This window comes from Mauremys mutica, chromosome 2 (assembly GCF_020497125.1).
Source record: "Mauremys mutica isolate MM-2020 ecotype Southern chromosome 2, ASM2049712v1, whole genome shotgun sequence".
Lineage (NCBI taxonomy): Eukaryota > Metazoa > Chordata > Testudines > Geoemydidae > Mauremys > Mauremys mutica.
Window position 1 is genome coordinate 176,907,239 of NC_059073.1, and position 18,507 is coordinate 176,925,745.

The 18,507-nt window shown below is 42.0% G+C and overlaps 1 protein-coding gene across 1 annotated transcript in view; it reads right to left on the reverse strand.

The window, feature by feature from the left end:
- LOC123364581 (dynein axonemal heavy chain 5-like) overlaps positions 1-18,507 on the reverse strand; it is a 317,201-nt gene that overhangs the window by 47,135 nt on the left and 251,559 nt on the right. The window contains exons 72-75 of the mRNA XM_045006814.1: positions 17,699-17,966; positions 7,893-8,014; positions 6,924-7,271; positions 2,732-2,920 (exon numbers count right to left, since the gene is read on the reverse strand). Coding sequence (XP_044862749.1) covers positions 2,732-2,920; positions 6,924-7,271; positions 7,893-8,014; positions 17,699-17,966 — 927 coding nt within the window. The remainder of the gene's footprint in view (positions 1-2,731; positions 2,921-6,923; positions 7,272-7,892; positions 8,015-17,698; positions 17,967-18,507) is intronic.

An 18,507-nucleotide genomic window follows, 5' to 3' on the forward strand; every position in this document is an offset into this window, starting at 1 on the left:
CTCTTAGGTGTTGAATTGTGGGGGCATGAAGAACCACAGATGATGTCACTCCCTGCCTTATATAGCTTTAACATATGGCAGGAACCCTTTGTTCCAAAAACAGTTCCCAGCCAGTTTGTGGAAAAATACAGATACTGAAAATGGAGATCAATGGCATGTGATCTGGTCACATGCCCTTGCATGCCCTGCTGATTCATAGCAGGCATTACTTACAGGCTGTCTGGAGTGTTCTCAGGAAGGCTCACCAGGTAGAGGATAAGCTTCTCCTAAGGCCTATTGTTTTTCCTAATGGCCCATTACGCACCAGTTGGAAGTAACGGACGAGGAGAAGGACCTCGGAGTCCTGGTTGATCGCAGGATGACTATGAGTCGGCAATGTGATGTGGCCGTTAAAAAAGCTAATGCGGTCTTGGGATGCATTAGGCGAGGTATTTCTAGTAGAGATAAGGAGGTGCTAGTCTCGTTATACAAGGCGTTGGTGAGACCTCATTTGGAGTACTGTGTGCAGTTTTGGTCTCCCATGTTTAAGAAGGATGAATTCAAACTGGAACGGGTACAAAGAAGGGCCACTAGAATGATCCGAGGAATGGAAAGCCTGTCGTATGAAAGGAGACTTGAGGAGCTCGGTTTGTTTTCCTTAACCAAAAGAAGGATGAGAGGAGATATGATTGCTCTCTTTAAATATATCAGAGGGATAAATACCAGGGAGGGAGAGGAATTATTTCAGCTCAGTACTAATGTGGACACGAGAACAAATGGATATAAATTGGCAGTCGGGAAGTTTAGGCTTGAAATTAGACGAAGGTTTCTAATCATCAGGGGAGTGAAATTCTGGAACAGCCTACTGAGGGAAACAGTGGGGGCGAAGGACCACTCTGGCTTTAAGATTAAGCTTGATAAGTTTATGGAGGGAATGGTTTGATAGGATAACGTGATTTAGTCAATAGGTCAATAACATGCGACCACTGGTAATTAGTACCGAGAGTCAATGTTGGGATACTGAAAGTCTTTTTCCTGAGTGTCTGGCTCGAGAGTCTTGCCCACATGCTCGGGGTTCAGCTGATCGCCATATTTGGGGTCGGGAAGGAATTTTCCTCCAGGGTAGATTGGCAGTGGCCCTGGAGGTTTTTCGCCTTCCTCCGCAGCATGGGGCAGGGGTCGCTTGCTGGAGGATTATCTGCTACTTGAAGTCTTTAAATCAGGATTTGGGGACTTCAACATCTGAGTCAAGGGAGAGAATTATTTCAGGAGTGGGTGGGTCAGCTTTTGTGGCCTGCATCTTGCGGGAGGTCAGACTAGATGATCATAATGGTCCCTTCTGATCTTAAGTTCTATGATTCTATGATTACCCTGAATAGGCCCTTCACAAACAGCTATCTAGACTTGAAGCATCTTGCCCAGTGGGCGTTGCCCAGGTGTAACTACATTTGAAATATAGATACACAGTCAATATTCATCATTTTAGATACAAAAATGATACATGCATACAAATAGGATAATCATATTCAGCAAATCATAACTTTTCTTATGACACCTTACATGATGCATCTTGTACAAAATGCATCATAAGTATGCCATAATCATATCATAATAATATTACTAGGATGAATATGGGGTGTAGTGTCACAGTATTATTTGGAGATACTTTAAATTCTGTTTTTATGAGTGATGTTCTACTTATCTGAATGGCTATAGGAGAACATCAATATATGAAGAGACATACACCATGGGGAAAAGTTTGTTCTGACAGTCAGTGAGCTCAGATCAGGTAGCTGCCCCAGATGGATCAGAGGCCCTTGCTTTGTTCTGGACTTTCAGATTAGTGCAAGAGACTACAAGCTGTCATAGCTCATGTATAGTTTGTGGTTTCTACTTTCATTTTATTACTCAATTAGATGTTTGTCTTTTTCTCTACTAAAAAGTGGGAGTCTTTGGGAACCTGGAAACACAACCAAGTATCCAGTGAGTGGGAAGAAATACCATTATATTCAGCTGTTGCTAAACTCTCTTGCTGCTTCATTCACAGTATATCTAGAATCTGTCCCTTCCTGTCTATTCCCCCTGCCAGAGTTCTTGGCAATGCTTTACCAACACAATCTTCTTGCTGATATTCCTGAAACGTATTTCCCTTCTTTACAGACTATCCAAACTGTTATCTCCAAGCTCCTCTTCCTTGCTTGCTGCTCCAGCTCTTTTCATGTCCCTCCACTCATACCACATCCACTTTCTCAATAATTTAAAACTCATCTAGATTATTAAATCTCTGCAGAGCTCTACCCTACATTTATCTAACCATTAGTTACCTGCCACTGTGGCAAGCATATTTGGTATGAGATCCTGCTTTTGCTTGCTACATAGGGAGCCGTCTGTACCTATGACACTACATATAAATGTTAATGTAATAAAATAACAACAACAATAATATCCACTTTCTTTTATTCAAACACAAATGCAAGACTCACCACCACTCCCAGACAGCATATCATGTTAGTGTTTAAATCCTATGTAACTAACCAATATTTCTTCATATGTAACTTTTTGATTTATATACCCTTCAGATAATAAACCAGAACACTTATACTTTTAATGAAGTGGGAGTTATTTCATTAATTACTTAAAATATTTGTGAGTTAAACAAAAAAGTTGCACAGAAAAGTGTTTCCACATGAATGGCATATATAAATAATTCATATGTATCTATGCAGCAGTGTCTTGCCATATATATTTGTACCTCATGAGGGATGTAGTCTGGTGGCAATTTCTCCAGCATCTCATCAGCAAGACGCTGTACCATTGCTTCTCTGGTTTCCCCTCCTCCACTGCCGCTGTCTTTAGGCTGAATGCTAACTATTGTGCTTAATGTCTCATTAGCCATATTAGTCTGATAAGTTATGTCTGCATTAGGGTGAAGTCCAAATACCTTAAGATAAAAAAGGATACAATAAGAAAAAAAATGAAGAATTATGTCTAAAAAATATAGAGCACTCTTGTTAATACACCACATTGATTTTTTAAAATATATCAGTTAATAGTCTACACAAAGGAAAAAGACAAGTGAGCAGATCCTTGGATGGTGTAAATCAGCATAACCTCATTAAGGTCAATGGGGTTACACTGATCTAAATCAGATAAGCATCTGGTTCAAGTTATACAAAAAACTCTTAACAGGTAAGCCCTGAATTAATGTGCACCCCCTAAAATCAGCCAAATCACCTTCTCCATTTGTTTCAGAAAATGCTTTCCTTGACCTATTCATTTTAACAGCAAAGTTTCTAGTGACTACAGTATTGACTACTTCAATATCATAGTCATGTGAAAGATATGCACATGTATGGTATTGTACAAGGCATAAATATTAGTAATTATGGTGGTTCCTTTATCATTACTTTTCCACCATTTTCCGTTTCTGACCTCCCTACATTGTCTTCCTTTTAAATTTTCTCTTTCCTCTAATTTATTTGTTTAGGAGTGGTACTGATGGATTAGGTTTCTAAAACATGGACAATAAAAAATAAAACCCACACTGTATACCGTATATTTTTGAAAGCACCCATATAGATGTTATGAACAGAGATATATTCGGGATGTGTTATGTTTAGCTATTTCTGGTTTCAAGTCTTTTTTTCCCTGGCTGTGAAAACTTAATTTTTTTATTTAGTCTGAAAGAGGTATAGCATGAGCAGTGACCTATGCCCTCCCCTGCTTCAGTCCTGACCTAAAAACAGCAACCATAAAAGATAACAACAGTTCAGACTTCATGCTCATTCAATCTTTGTATTCTCTGCTGAGACTATCTGTAAGTCTTTAACTGTCAATTTGGATGGTGATTCTTGTCCACAGGGAACTGGACTGTGAACACCAGCTCATTTCATATACAGAAGACACTTCTAATGCTTAGTAATTAATTACTCTACGAATAAAAGCCATAAAAACAATTTAGTTTAATACTATTATGCTTGCAACTTTAAAAATTCAGAGACAGATCTTCAGCTGGTGTAAGTGGGTGTAAGTGCATCAAAGTCAATGGAGCTGCACCAGTTTAAACCACTTGGGAATCTGGCTCTGAAAGTGTTATTGTTATAGACCAGGGGTAGGCAACCTATGGCACGCGTGCCAAAGGCGGCACGTGAGCTGATTTTCAGTGGCACTCACACTGCCCAGGTCCTGGCCACCAGTCCGGGGGGCTCTGCATTTTAATTTAATTTTAAATGAAGCTTCTTAAACACTTTAAAAACCTTATTTATTTTACATACAACAATAGTTTAGTTATATATTATAGACTTATAGAAAGACACCTTCTAAAAATGTAAAAATGTATTATTGGCACACGAAACCTTAAATTAGAGTGAATAAATGAAGACTCAGCACACCACTTCCAAAAGATTGCCGACCCCTGTTATAGAACCAGTTCTGCTTGGAGACACAGTGTGTGCACACAATTCCCATTGAATTAGGCTCCAAGTAGGATTTAAAATATATTTCACAGATAGGACTTGTACAGTTAATACAACCTACGTATTTAGAACTATTATAAATATGTGAAAGAGTCAATGCACTGTATTACATCTATATTGACTATCATGGAATACAATAATCATTTGAAGATTAAAGATGTTCATGATTTTTTGACCTCCTTTGTTGAAGAGAGTGAGACTTTCTCTAGGCAAAGGAATTAGGATATGGCTGGCAGGAAACATATCATCTTTATCATTTTAAAAACAGAAAAGCTTCATTTTTGTATAGCAAATATGTAGCAATGCCTCTGTCCTAGTTCAAAACAAGAGAAAATGTCTCCCTTCGTACATGTAAATTATAGTACTAAACTGAGGGCTAAATTCATCCCTGGAGTAACTTCACTGAAGTTAGAGAAGTTACTCCAGGGATGAATTTGGGCTTGTGTGCATCTTTGTGCATGCATGGGAGAATAAAGAAGAAACAGAAAACACAGTAATATTATCCTGGGGCAGTTCAGTGTCCTTAATCCTCCTGGACACTAATCTAGAAACCTAATTTAAAGGGAGTTTTGGGTGCATAAGGAACCCAGAATTGTACCCCTTAGTTTTTCAACTGACTGGAGTTTCAAATCCAGCTGGAAACACTCCACACCCTCCTGTCTGAAATCTAAGTGCATTTCAAAGGGATTTCTAAATTCAATAGCCCTCTTCAGAAGACAGTGTTTATTCTGATTTACTAATGCAAAGGTTGAATTTCATCAAAGGAGCAATGATACAGCAGTCAGATTTATTCAATCTGTCTTTCTTAACCAAAAATGGAGATAGGAGGAAACAAAAATTATACTGTCTTGACTAATACAATATCCTTCTTGGATCAGAGAAGACTGAGCTTAAAAGGTCAGAGGTTTCCAACAGCAATTCAGAAGGAGTTTGGAGTGACAGAAGGATGTTGTCACTTTCCTCATGACCTGTGAGAATCTGGGTCAGTCTTTTGAAGGAGAAAGAGATCTTTGCATATTCAGGGTTTGATCCTACACCACTGAAGTGAAAGGCAAAACTCCCGTATATAAAAAACACAAATCTGGATTGGCAGGTACCAAAACACTGAGAAAATAAGCCTCCAAATTCTGAAGCAGGCTTCAAAACACTGAAGAAAAGCAGGCGCAGGAGCCGGAATTGAGATCTGGGAAAGAGCTGAAGCAGACGGGATGCAGTTCCTGTGGTGACCTGCTTCACTGACTATGATCAAAATGGATCCACTGGAATCTTGGGAGAGCAGCATTCACACTCAGCTGGGGAAGGTGCACATCAGCCAGTAAGGAGTTTGACTTGCACTTACCCTGCTCCTGCTGCCTTAAGGATCCAAAACCTTCATAGCTAAGGGAGTTGCATTAAGAAGCTAAGACCCAGAAATGAGAATCCTGGACAGATGGTGGGTCACCCACCATTTTGGGATAATCTCACCCAAAATCAATGGAGCTAGGGGATCTGATCCAGTATCTTTAGAGATGTTTTATCCAGAGCTTTTCCACAGTTGCTTCTGCCCCTTCAAGAACTCAGATGATGTAATCTATTTTTGCAGCTCTTTTGCAGAATCCTGATAGTCCATGCTGTATGTTTGGAAGTACCTCTGTGGTATCCTTTCTTGGAATTAGAAGAGGAACCTTCAGTTCTGGATTATACCACTACAAAGTAAAAGTCAGGCTTTGCCTACAATGGGCTTTTTGCACAGGATAAATTGCACTGGTCTGAGCCATAGTTACGCTGCACTGTGCCTACACTAAGTTTACCTCATTCTCAAACCAGAGAGAGTCACACTGGTGCAAGTCAGTTTTTACACTGGTACAGTACAATTACACTAGAGATTTGTGCCAATTCAGCTATCTCAGGGCAGCTACACTAGCTTAGAAAAACACAAGTGCAGACAAGGCATTCATGGATCAATCCATGAATGCCAACCTGCATGGAACTTGGAGGGAGGAGCCCAGGTTGCAGGAGGGAAGAGTTTGGAGGAGGCATCAGGAAACCAATCTGTGTGCACATGGCTAGGATGCTTACTGCAGTTGCAGGATCTCTGCAAACAGTTCTCTTAATAAAGAGCCAGTTCAGTTTTACAAGCATGGAGTCTTTTCACATTATTACCTAGCATGTGGTGGTGGTGCATGAAATAGTCTCAGAAACAAGTCTATATATTTGGTGCACTTTAATTCCAATAAATGTTATCTTCAGAGGCATTTGTAAACCTCATAATACTTCCATTTTTATTTCAACTTCAACTAACAACTCCCTGTCCTCAAAATGGAACAGGCCCAGATGATAACAATGGCTTGTTAAGTGAGAACAATTGTTTTCATTTTCATAACGTCTGTTGTCTGAGCTCTGCCCTGTTCCATATATGGATGATTAGAAAAGTCTAGCACTTTAATTAGTATAACTCTCTTAATGCTTTAAAACGTAAAACATTTTTACCTCAGGTGTATCGACAATTGGCAGCTGCTCTATGTGCTGGAGATAGTCTTCAACTGTCTTGCCTTTTGGAATAATGTAACCTTTGTAGAAGCAAAATTTGTCGGTAAACATACTCTCTCCAAACCACACTCTGGCAAATGTATTTAGCAACATTTTGTCAAGGTCGTCTGTTACACGGCCACCATACTGTACTTCTCCAAGCATATAGCGAACACAGCTCCAGTTCACCCCACGCTTAATGTCAACCTCATCCAAATGATTCTGAATAAACTGCACACTGGCTGCAAAGTCTGCTTGATTAAATTCATAAGGGATGTTCCAGCCCAATGGACCAAACTTTCGTCTTTCCTAATGGAGGAAGATGTTTAAAAGAGTGAAATTTAGTAACAGAAATTCCACATGTAAAAGCATTTGTGAAATATGCTAAAAATGCAATAATCCACCCACCATCAATGGAAATTAAAGGGACACTGAGCTTGATTCTAACTGTGCTTACTCCACTGACTTCAATAAAACTATTCTTGATTTATACTAGTGAGAGAACAAAATCAGCCCCAGAATTAATTAGCTGGAATCTCATTTTTTTAATATAACACACAGGGAGAGGCAAAGGAGCATGTATTACAAATGACTGGATAGAAATATTTTCATAATGGTTTTTAAAAAGTTCAATGACAGCCGCCTGATTAATTCCTGAAAAGATCTTTCATGCAGGGTGAAGGTGTATATTGTCCATTTTCCTCTCAGGTGTCTCCTGATGGAGCGATATGATCAGTGTGGGCAGATAAGTCAATATTGGGGGCATCTTTCAATATAGGGGATGGGTGAAGTTTTTCGGCTGTTCTCATTTTATATGTCCAATTTTGCCCACCACATTATTTATATTTAACACAGCTTTCAAGTTCTTAATTATATTCTCATTTATGAAATATGGTTTATGGTGTAACTGTAAGATAGTTAATTAATAACCTGAACAGTTGTATGTAGAAATGCCACAGCATATAACAGTGGTTTCCACTGTGGCATATTGCTCACTTCCAGCTGTTCCTGAGTAATAGCAGAGTATGTCCGCTTTAAACCAGCCTTTACACCTAAAAAAATAAATAAATAAAATAAAAATCACATTGTATTAGTAAAAAAAAATTATCCATATCTTGGAGTTTTAAGATTGATTTAGGTCTGTTGTAGCAGATTGCCTTCTATGAGAAATGATTATCCCAACACAGAGTATATGTTTTTCTATATTCTGAACAACCATTTTCAATCACTGAACTATTTATTCATTTTGATACAGTACCAGTCAAATTACATTTTAGACATTATGCTTAGAGGGACATGCTTAAACCAAAACATTCCATCTAAAATGTGAGAGTTTCAAAAATTCAAACACAGCTCCAGAGCAAAAACAACAACAACTCTATTTTTAAAATGGGCTGACCCTACATTGCCAACCTGGGAGTGTTTTAAACCAGGATCCTAGTCTAAATTTTGTATCGGAAGCCCATTTGTAATTTTAACACTTCAATGTTACCATCCTAAAATATGAACTTGTCCACAAATGAATTTGTCCTCAGACAATTTTTTTGTTTGTTTTTGCTCTTTGGAGGAGGAATTGATCATTTTTAATGGTCTATAAAGAACCATTGTAGAGCTAATCATCTTCAGCAGCAGCAGCATGGCTTCTGTTTTTATGTAATAACTTAAAATATTATCTAGCATAGCAAAGTTTTTCATTTTATTTAAAATATTTAAATATTTAATTCTTAATTAAATGAAACAAAGGACATCTTTGGGTAGGAGCAGTGATGCCATACTCTAAGCAAAGCAGCGAGGTGCACTTGCTCAGGCATAGGCCTGGGAGTCCGCAGAGCTAAGTTCTGTTCTCAGCTCTGTCACTGACCTACTGTGTGACCTTGAGCAAATCACTTAACTTTGCAGCACCTCAATTTACCCGATGATTAAACAGGAATAGTGCTATTTACCCACTGTATGGCATTTTGATATCAATGAATGAAAAGATCTACATGAGTTCCAAGTCTTGTTATAATTGCACATTCTCTGGCCTACAGCAATCATGCAGTAGGCTGATATTAAGAGCATTCAAAACAACGTTCTGCTGCTTGGACTGCCCAAGTATTAATACTGCTTTGATGTGGCCAGTCTTGTCAAGAAATGGAAGAGAGTCCTGAAACTCTGCAGCCTAATTTCAGATAAATGATGATGCTCCAAACCTAAATTAAGCTCAGGAATCTTGAAACAATTGTTCATATTTAATCTGATTCTAAATATTAGCTATGACTGTAGATATATAAATACATACAAAAGTTAAATATACAGTTATATATATTCTGCTAACCAAAAAAGTCATCCACCATGTCCTATGAAATACAATGGTACATATTAAAAAGTGTCTGTGGTTCCAATTTTCAAAGACAGGGTGAAAACCCGGCCTTACTGAAGACAGTGGTAAAATTTCCTTTGAGTCTGATTTCACCCCGGGGCCTTAACAGGATGTAAAAATCCTACATTTGGCATATAGGGACCCGAAAGGCCATTTACATCAGCAACTAACTGATGAGATGAGCATCTGGCCACCATGTGTGGATGTTGTACTAAGGTATTGTCACATTATTGACTTGAACTGGGACCGTATAGAATATGGTTGCAACCAAGGTCCTGTAGTGGCACCAAATCTTGTATAAAGGGGGTCAAATGAGGTGTCTCAGACAAGGTTATGGTTGGCTGGTTATGATTATACTCTCTGTATGTGTGTATCATTTTTGTAGTTGAAGTTATGAATATTGACTCTATACTGTCTGTATTTCAAACTTATGCTATGCTTCTGGGTTACATCCCAGACAAGCTGGTGTCACCTCTGCCAAGCCTGCTTGATGGCCCATTAAGGACCATCAACTATACAACTGACCCTCTGAGAGAAGGCAGATACACCTTGTAACTCAGCAAAGTATGCAGGGACTTGCCCATGTGACTCCAGACTCCATTTTGCTGTAATTTTCCACAGTAAGAACAAAGAGGTGTTCTTACATCTGGAAAAGACTATAAAAGGCTGATGCCTCATCTCCATCTGGTCTTCAATCCTGCTTCATACCTCTGGAGAGACTTTGCTACAAGGAAGCTCTACACAAAGGACTGAATCACCCATCCCAGCTGTGGATGTACTCCAGAGACTTGATTTGAACCTGCAGTTTACTCCATCACTGCTACAAGCCTGAACTAAGAACTTTGCCATTGCTGTATGTAATTGATTCCATTTAACCAATTCTAGCTCTCATCTATATCTTTTTCCTTTTATGAATAAACCTTTAGATTTTAGATTCAAAAGGATTGGCAACAGCGTGATTTGTGGGTAAGATCTGATTTGTATATTGACCTGGGTCTGGGGCTTGGTCCTTTGGGATCGAGAGAACCTTTTTTCTTTTACTGGGGTATTGGTTTTCATAACCATTCATCCCATAACGAGTGGCACTGGTGGTGATACTGGGCAGGGGCGGCTCCAGGCACCAGCATACCAAGCGCATGCCTGGGGCGGCAAGCCACGGGGGGCGCTCTGCCGGTTGCCGCAAGGGCGGCAGGCAGGTTGCCTTTGGCAGCATGCCTGTGGAGGGTCCACTGGTCCTGCGGCTTCAGTGGACCTCCCGCAGGCGTGCCGCTGAATCCACGGGACCGGGGACCTCCCGCAGGCAAGCCGCCAAAGGCAGCCTGCCTGCCGTGCTTGGAGCGGCAAAATACCTAGAACTGCCCCGATACTTGGAAACTGGAGTGTCTAAGAGAATTGCTTGTGTGACTTGTGGTTAGCCAGTAGGGCAAAACCGAAGTCCTCTCTGTCTGGCTGGTTTGGTTTGCCTTAGAGGTGGAAAAACCCCAGCCTTGGGCTGTAACTGCCCTGCTTAAAGCAGTTTGTCCTGAATTGGCACTCTCAGTTGGGTCTCACCAAGACAAGCATCGTTACAGGTATCCACATTTGTTCATTGGGCTTCCTAACACAAATCTGTACAAAGGACCAGAAATACTGTAGCATGAATTTTTAAAGGCAGGTTTCAAATACAGTGAAGTAAATGGCTAAATCTTAGACTTATAAAGCCTGAAAACTTCCTTTCTATGATACTGAAAAAAACACCAGTGTCATCTGCCATCCTTTACAACTTTTCCAAAATATATTCTAAAGGTATTAAAGGAGAATCAAAAGAACCAAGACAAAATTATCAAACCACAGTATTTAATAGCACAGTGTACTGGCAATCTGGGACAAGATCTGAACAACATTAAAACAGTTTACATTCTACTCAAAATTAAATCATTATCCATAACACATCTTTGAATATTGTTAAAATCAAATTGCAGACTGGCTACAACCTGCCTTATAAAAGAACCAGGCTGTCATCTGAATACAGACAAATGTTCTAAAAAAGATGCAGTATATTAAAAACTACAAAAAAGAACTTAAACCAGAAACTTGGGTAACTGCCCTTGTGAGTGAAAATATCTGGGCTCACTCCATAAATCAAAGCACGCTGTCTTTCAGACAGCTCAGAAGCAAAGCACATTTAGAATTCTTACTAACTCGCCAGAAATGTAAATAGTGAAATAAGAGGCTTAAATGACTGAGGGATCAAATTTGACCTTGGATACATATTCTCAAGCTCCCACTGACTTCAATAATTGAAACAAGCTGCAACACCTACATATTAATGAAAGGCAAACTATTGCACATTGCTATGGTAGTTGAAGAAAAAGGACTAGAGAATTGCAAGACAGCATTGCAATCTAGCACTCAAATAAGCCTAGGTTTGACAACCGCTTCCTGCCACTGACAGGGTCTGGTCAGCTCCTTTCCCATCTTATCCCAGCAGCAGGCATTAGGCAAGTGGCTTCTTTAAAGGAACACTAAAGGGTAAGCCTCTTGTGCACTCCCCTGAAAGATCCTTTCCTGTGCTAGCAAAATGCCGTTGGGTACCCACACTTGGCTGACAAAACTCTGTTCCCCTTCCTGCACGTCTCAATAGAGGACTGACTTTGTCCCTAAAACAGTAGTTGGCTGTTGCACATGTGTGTGAAGAGGAGAAGGCATAAATAGTCTTTCCTCAACCTTGCCTCCCTACCTCCAGTGCAGAGATCACCCACAGTTGCCACTCCTGCACCCTTCTGAGCACAGGGATTGCCTCCTGTTAGTGCCCCTGTGATGCAATCCACTCATAGACAAAGCGTGACTATGGCTTAAGAGAGGCTCATTCGAGTGATAAGCCTCTGCACTGCCTCCACGCATGCCTTGGTCTGAAAGGCAGAGTCTGGCCCTGAGTGAGAAGCTGAGGTTTGAAAAGGGATGTAATGCTGAAAAAATTCACCATAGCAAATAGGCTGCAATAGGCAGCTCTCTCGAGATCTTCACTATGGCTTAATGGCACGTTTTCTGTGAATTTAGTAAAAAGCAGGAACTCAATAGCAACAGTGGAAGGAAAAGTCCTATAGGATTTCATATACTGCATGCACACCTCTACACTTCATATTCTCTTAGCCACATGTAAATGAACCATGGAAACAAACTGATCTGCAAAACAAAACTAACAATAATCATTGTATGTACACTGGGGAGGAAAACATCCATGTGACATATGATGTGATGATGCCAAAAAGAATCCTCATTCTCATTCTGATTCTCTATACACACATTCAGGAGACATTCACCTTCCCCAGCAGCTGCACTGTTCCTCTCTGCTCTTTCCCTTTGCTTGGTTAATTTGTGCCAGTGTCTTTTTCAGCACGAAGGAAGTTAGAGATAATGGAATTGCCAAGTACAGCAGTGTAAAAAATCTACACCAAAGCATAGGTTCTGGAAGTAGGGGTGCTGGAGGTGTGGCAGCACTCCCTGGCTTGAAATGATATCCATTATATATAAGGATTAGTTTTGTTCAATGGATTTCAGCACCCACACTATACAAACTGTTCCAGCACCTATGTATCAAAGTAAAATTATATGAAAAGTTGCCAAAATTTATGAGAAGGAGAGAATTAGCCTTCAATTTATTTATTAATTTGTGTTTTCTGAAGACAAGGTGATATTTTTGCAGGCAAAAAAAGATGTGTGTGAAAATGGTAACTGTTGCCTTGAGACAAATACAGTAACTCCTCACTTACTGTCCTCCCGCTTAATGTTTCGAAGTTACATCGCTGCTCCATTAGGGAACATACTCATTTAAAGTTGTGCAATGCTCCCTTATAACGTTGTTTGGCTGACTTTACAAGGGAGCATTGCACAAGTTCCTCTTCTCCGCCTCCTCCCCATCCCTTCCTCCCTCTCTCCCAGCGCTTCCCCCACTGCCAAACAGCTGTTTGGCAGCACTTAGGACTTTCTGGGAGGGAGGGATGGATGGAGGGAGGAAACGGGGAAGCCCTCCCCCACACCCCGGCAGGCAGGGCCACCTGGAATGCAGGGGCTTTAGGGGCTGCAGGGCCCTGGGCTCAGGGGACCCCGGGGCCCTGGCCTGCAGCTCTAAAGCCCCTTTTGGAATGCAGCCCTGCGAGCACAGGCCGGAGGACTCAGGAGCAGCAGGGGCAGCCACCCAGCCGGAGAGAAGCGGTGCTTTCCCCTTCAAAGTAGATCGTGCCAAACCAACCTGATCTCCTCCTTTGAGAAAGTAACAGATTTTTTAGACAAGGGAAATGCGGTGGATCTAATATATCTTGATTTCAGTAAGGCGTTTGATACGGTACCGCATGAGGAATTACTGGTTAAATTGGAAAAGATGGGGATCGAAATGAAAATCCAGAGGTGGATAAGGAGCTGGTTAAAGGGGAGACTGCAGAGGGTCGTATTGAAGGGTGATCTGTCGGGTTGGAGGGGGGTTACCAGTGGAGTTCCTCAAGGTTCGGTTTTGGGTCCGATTTTATTCAATCTATTTATCGCTGACCTCGGAACCAAAAGTAGGAGTGGGCTGATAAAGTTTGCGGATGACACAAAGTTGGGAGGTATTGCCAATTCGGAAAAGGATCGGGATATCCTCCAGGGAGATTTGGATGACCTTGTAAACTGGAGTATTAGTAACAGGATGAAATACAATAGTGAAAAGTGTAAGGTTATGCATTTAGGGATGACTAACAAAAATTTTAGTTATAAGCTGGGGACGCACCAGTTGGAAGTAACAGAGGAGGAGAAGGACCTAGGAGTCCTGGTTGATCATAAGATGACTATGAGTAGGCAATGTGATGTGGCCGCTAAAAAAGCTAATGCGGTCTTGGGATGCATTAGGCGAGGTATTTCTAGTAGAGATAAGGAGGTGCTAGTCCCGTTATATAAGGCGTTGGTGAGACCTCATTTGGAGTATTGTGTGCAGTTTTGGTCTCCCACGTTTAAGAAGGATGAATTCAAACTGGAACGGGTACAAAGAAGGGCCACTAGAATGATCCGAGGAATGGAAAGCCTGTCGTATGAAAGGAGACTTGAGGAGCTCGGTTTGTTTTCCTTAACCAAAAGAAGGATAAGAGGAGATATGATTGCACTCTTTAAATATATCAGAGGGATAAATACCAGGGAAGGAGAGGAATTATTTCAGCTCAGTGCTAATGTGGACACGAGGACAAACGGATATAAATTGTCAGTCAGGAAATTTAGGCTTGAAATTAGACGAAGGTTTCTAACCATCAGAGGAGTGCAATTCTGGAACAGCCTACCGAAGGAAACAGTGGGGGCGAAGGACCTCCATGACTTTAAGATTAAGCTAGATAAGTTTATGGAGGGGATGGTATGATAGGATAACGGGTTTAGTCAATAGGTCAATAACATGCCACAATGGTAATTAGTACAAAGGGTCAATGATAGGATATTGTTAGCCTTTTTCCAGAGGGTCTGGTTGGAGAGTCTTGCCCGCATGCTCGGGGTTCAGCTGATCGCCATATTTGGGGTCGGGAAGGAATTTTCCTCCAGGGTAGATTGGCAGTGGCCCTGGAGGTTTTTCACCTTCCTCCGAAGCATGGGGCAGGGGTCGCTTGCTGGTGGATTATCTGCTACTAGAAGTCTTTAAATCATGATTTGGAGCATTCAACAGCAGAGTCAAGGGAGAGAATTATTTCAGGAGTGGGTGGATCGGCTTATGTGGCCTGCATCTTGCAGGAGGTCAGACTAGATGATCATAATGGTCCCTTCTGATCTTGAATTCTATGATTCTATGAAAGTGCCGTTTCTCTCCGGCTGCCCCTGCTCCTCCTGAGTCCTCCGGCCCATGCTTGCAGGGCAGCATTCCAAACAAGGCTCTAGAGATGCAGACCAGGGCCCCCTTAGCCCAAAGCCCTGCAGCCCCTAAAGCCCTTGCGTTTCGGGTGGCCCTGCCTGCTGGGAGGGGGGCGCTCCCAGAATCACGGCTCCCAGAATCGTGGCCATGGGGGTGGTGCCGCGCTGTGCAGAGCCAGGGGCGGTTCTAGGCATTTTGCTGCCCCAAGCACGGCAGGCAGGCTGCCTTCGGCGGCTTGCCTGCGGGAAGTCCTCCGAAGCCGCGGGACCAGCAAACCCTTCGCAGGCAAGCCGCTGAAGGCAACCTGCCTGCCACCCTCGCGGCGCCAGCAGAGCATCCCCCGCGGCTTGCCGCCCCAAGCACGTGCTTGGCGTGCTGGGGCCTGGAGCCGCCCCTGTGCAGAGCCACCTGCACACACCCTGCACCAAACAGGAGCTGCCCCAGGTAAGTGCTCTGCACCTCCTGCCTGCCGCAGCCCTGAGCCTCCTCCCGCACCCCCCACCCTAAGCGCCCTCCCGCACCCTAACTCCCTCCCAGACCCTGCACCCCCAGCCCTGAGCCCCAGGGGTAAGCCAGGGGCACCTCCCCACCATAGTACAGTACCGGACTGTACAGTATACAATGCCTTTTGTCTGCCTCCAAAAAATTTCCTTAGAACCTAACACCCCCCCCCCAGCATTTACATTAAATCTTATGGGAAAATTGGATTCGTTTAACATTGTTTCATTTAAAGTTGCATTTTTCAGGAACATAACTACAATGTTAAGTGAGGAGTTACTGTATAAAGAAATTTGAGATTTGTTACAGAGTGCAATGTCACCAGTTTTGGCAAGAAAACTCAGATTCAGTGACAAACATTAGCCCATCAAATTCACAGATTCTTGTGAAAATTCCTGTTGTGACATGTGAACATTTGTATATAAAAATCTCTTTCAATCTTTCAGCATAAATCAGTCCCTCATTCTTAGCACAGAAAGACAAACAGAAAAATGCATATTTAAGAATAATATCATCTCCTACAACAAAGGTAGAGTGCTTCCTGTTAGTCAGGGTTGGGACCCAGCAGGGAGATGAAGACTGATTCCTGCTGAGGTGACTCAGTCTGGCAGGTGTGGCTTATTAACTCCTACTTCCATGTAAGGAAGGGGCAAGTGACTCTTTGGGTAGAGGAAACTTGGATCTATGGCAGTAAAACTCTGGTGACAGCCAAGATTAGGGAAAAAGTTCACCCTGAGGTTTATGATTTTATTATTGTTATTATTTGAAGCACCAATACAGCCAAACCCCAGGAACAGAATAAATTTGGATGAGATGCTGTGGGCCAGGTTGCCCCCTCTCACATTATCTCCCTGGTGATGATCACCCCAAATTGTCTGTCCCCCCGAAAGGTAAAAGCCACTGGTGTTAACATGTGCCCCTGCAGCAGCTCTGGCCACTGGTCCTCCTGTGACACCCAGATTCCAGTCAGCACAGCGGCTTTGGAGCCGCGCTTCCAAGGACTAGCCCCAGCCACAGCAGCTCCTACAAACCCTGGGTAGGATCTGCAGAAAAGTGAATGAAGCCTGGGGCTTTGTTAACGTGTCAGTGTTATCTTTGGGGGGCTAGAGGGGGGGATGATGTCTGTCCTGCTAGCCCTTTGCTGCTGACTCTTCCCCCTGCCTCCCTGAATACAACCTCTTCCCCCAGCAGACCCTGAACCACACAGAGCCTCCACAGGGTGTAAGGAGGGGAACACTGTTGTGGAGGGGTTGAAGCCCCCCTCCAGGCAGAGAGGGAAGATCCATGGCTGCAGGAACCCTTCTTGTATGTATCTATGTGGAAACAATCCGGCCCAATATGTATAGTTTCAGTTCAGAGCAGGGAGGGGATCTAACTTACCATAAAGATGTCTATAAACAGGAACATAATTTTGTTCTCTAATGAAAACACCATTCTAAATCAGGAGGGTAAATTATAGTGAACATAAATACCCTGGAAACTTAAATATCCCAAGACTAACTGGTGGTAAATACTTTATGATCTGTGTTTCCAGCAAGATACTAATTTTATAACAAGCCTCAAGTTCTACAGCCATCCATTCATTGGAAAATATTTCATTATGAGAAACAGCATCTGTACATTACTGAAAATTCTGGTAGTTTTGGATGCCTAATGTTAGGCACCTAAATTTATTTTTAAGCATCTATGTACATAGCCTGATTGCAAAAGTGCTGAGCACCACAGCTACTGTTGACATTCAAGCCACTTATTTAGGCTCCAAAAATCTACACTTAGGCATCAATTTTTAACACTTAAGCTTGCAGATTTTGCCTAATATTCTTCACAATTTATTATATATTGAAACAACAAGATCACCAATAGTCTGTGTTACAAAATGAACAATGAAAATCTTCACAAAAACAGTTTAATGCTTCTTGAATAATGAAATTGATTCACACAGGGTTGCATTTAGTTAACTGAGGAACAAGGAGAACATAGAGCAGCATACAGTAATCAGTAAAAGCAGCAACTGTCAGAATGATTTTTTTTTACCTTGAGGTGGTTCATTAGTAAATTTGATCGATGACTGCAAAAGATTAATAGGAAATTTTGAATGGACCTCTGTAGTAATCCACGTCCTGAAACCCTCGTTCATATATTCCGTTGTTATGATGGTGTCCAATAATTCATCAAGGAAATCCAAGCCCAGGTGGCAGTTCTGCAGAAGGAGCCATCCTCCATCTTGCATACACTGATTTAATAAGCGCCTTGCATGGATCTCCTGGCCCTGACCCATTGAAATGGCACGACAAGGAGTATTCTGTAAGAAAAAAGTACATATCTTGTAATCTCTTAGAAATGATTATTAGTGTTGCTTATTATTTTTACAGCACCACAGGGGCTTACGGAACTTATCAGACAAAGAAATGAAATGTAAGGGGGTGATCTAGGCTGCTGCACTAAAGCTGACACCTCTGAAGATCTAGGTTCTGAACAGGCCCCTAGGCTGTTCTCCTCCCCCACAAGCTAAGAGGATGCTACTTCTATGAACATGGTTGCAGCAGGATCCATGAAACACCCATCTTTGCTGCACTTCCCTTCCCCACAACTCTGTGGAAACCTTTCTGTGTGCAAAGTGGATAGGGAAGGGGGATTGGATGTAACTAGCGGTCTTCTGCTGGATGCCCCCGCACCCTTCCAGTTAAAGTACCACACATTACTGTGGGCAGGGTGTGTAGTAGCTTACTGTTTTCCCCTTGTGACACTCTGTACTTCAAAATAGCACCCTGGAACCCCCATATTCACCACTGTGATATAATTATATGGTTTGTACAGAGTATGCCTTGTGAGCGCTAATTTAA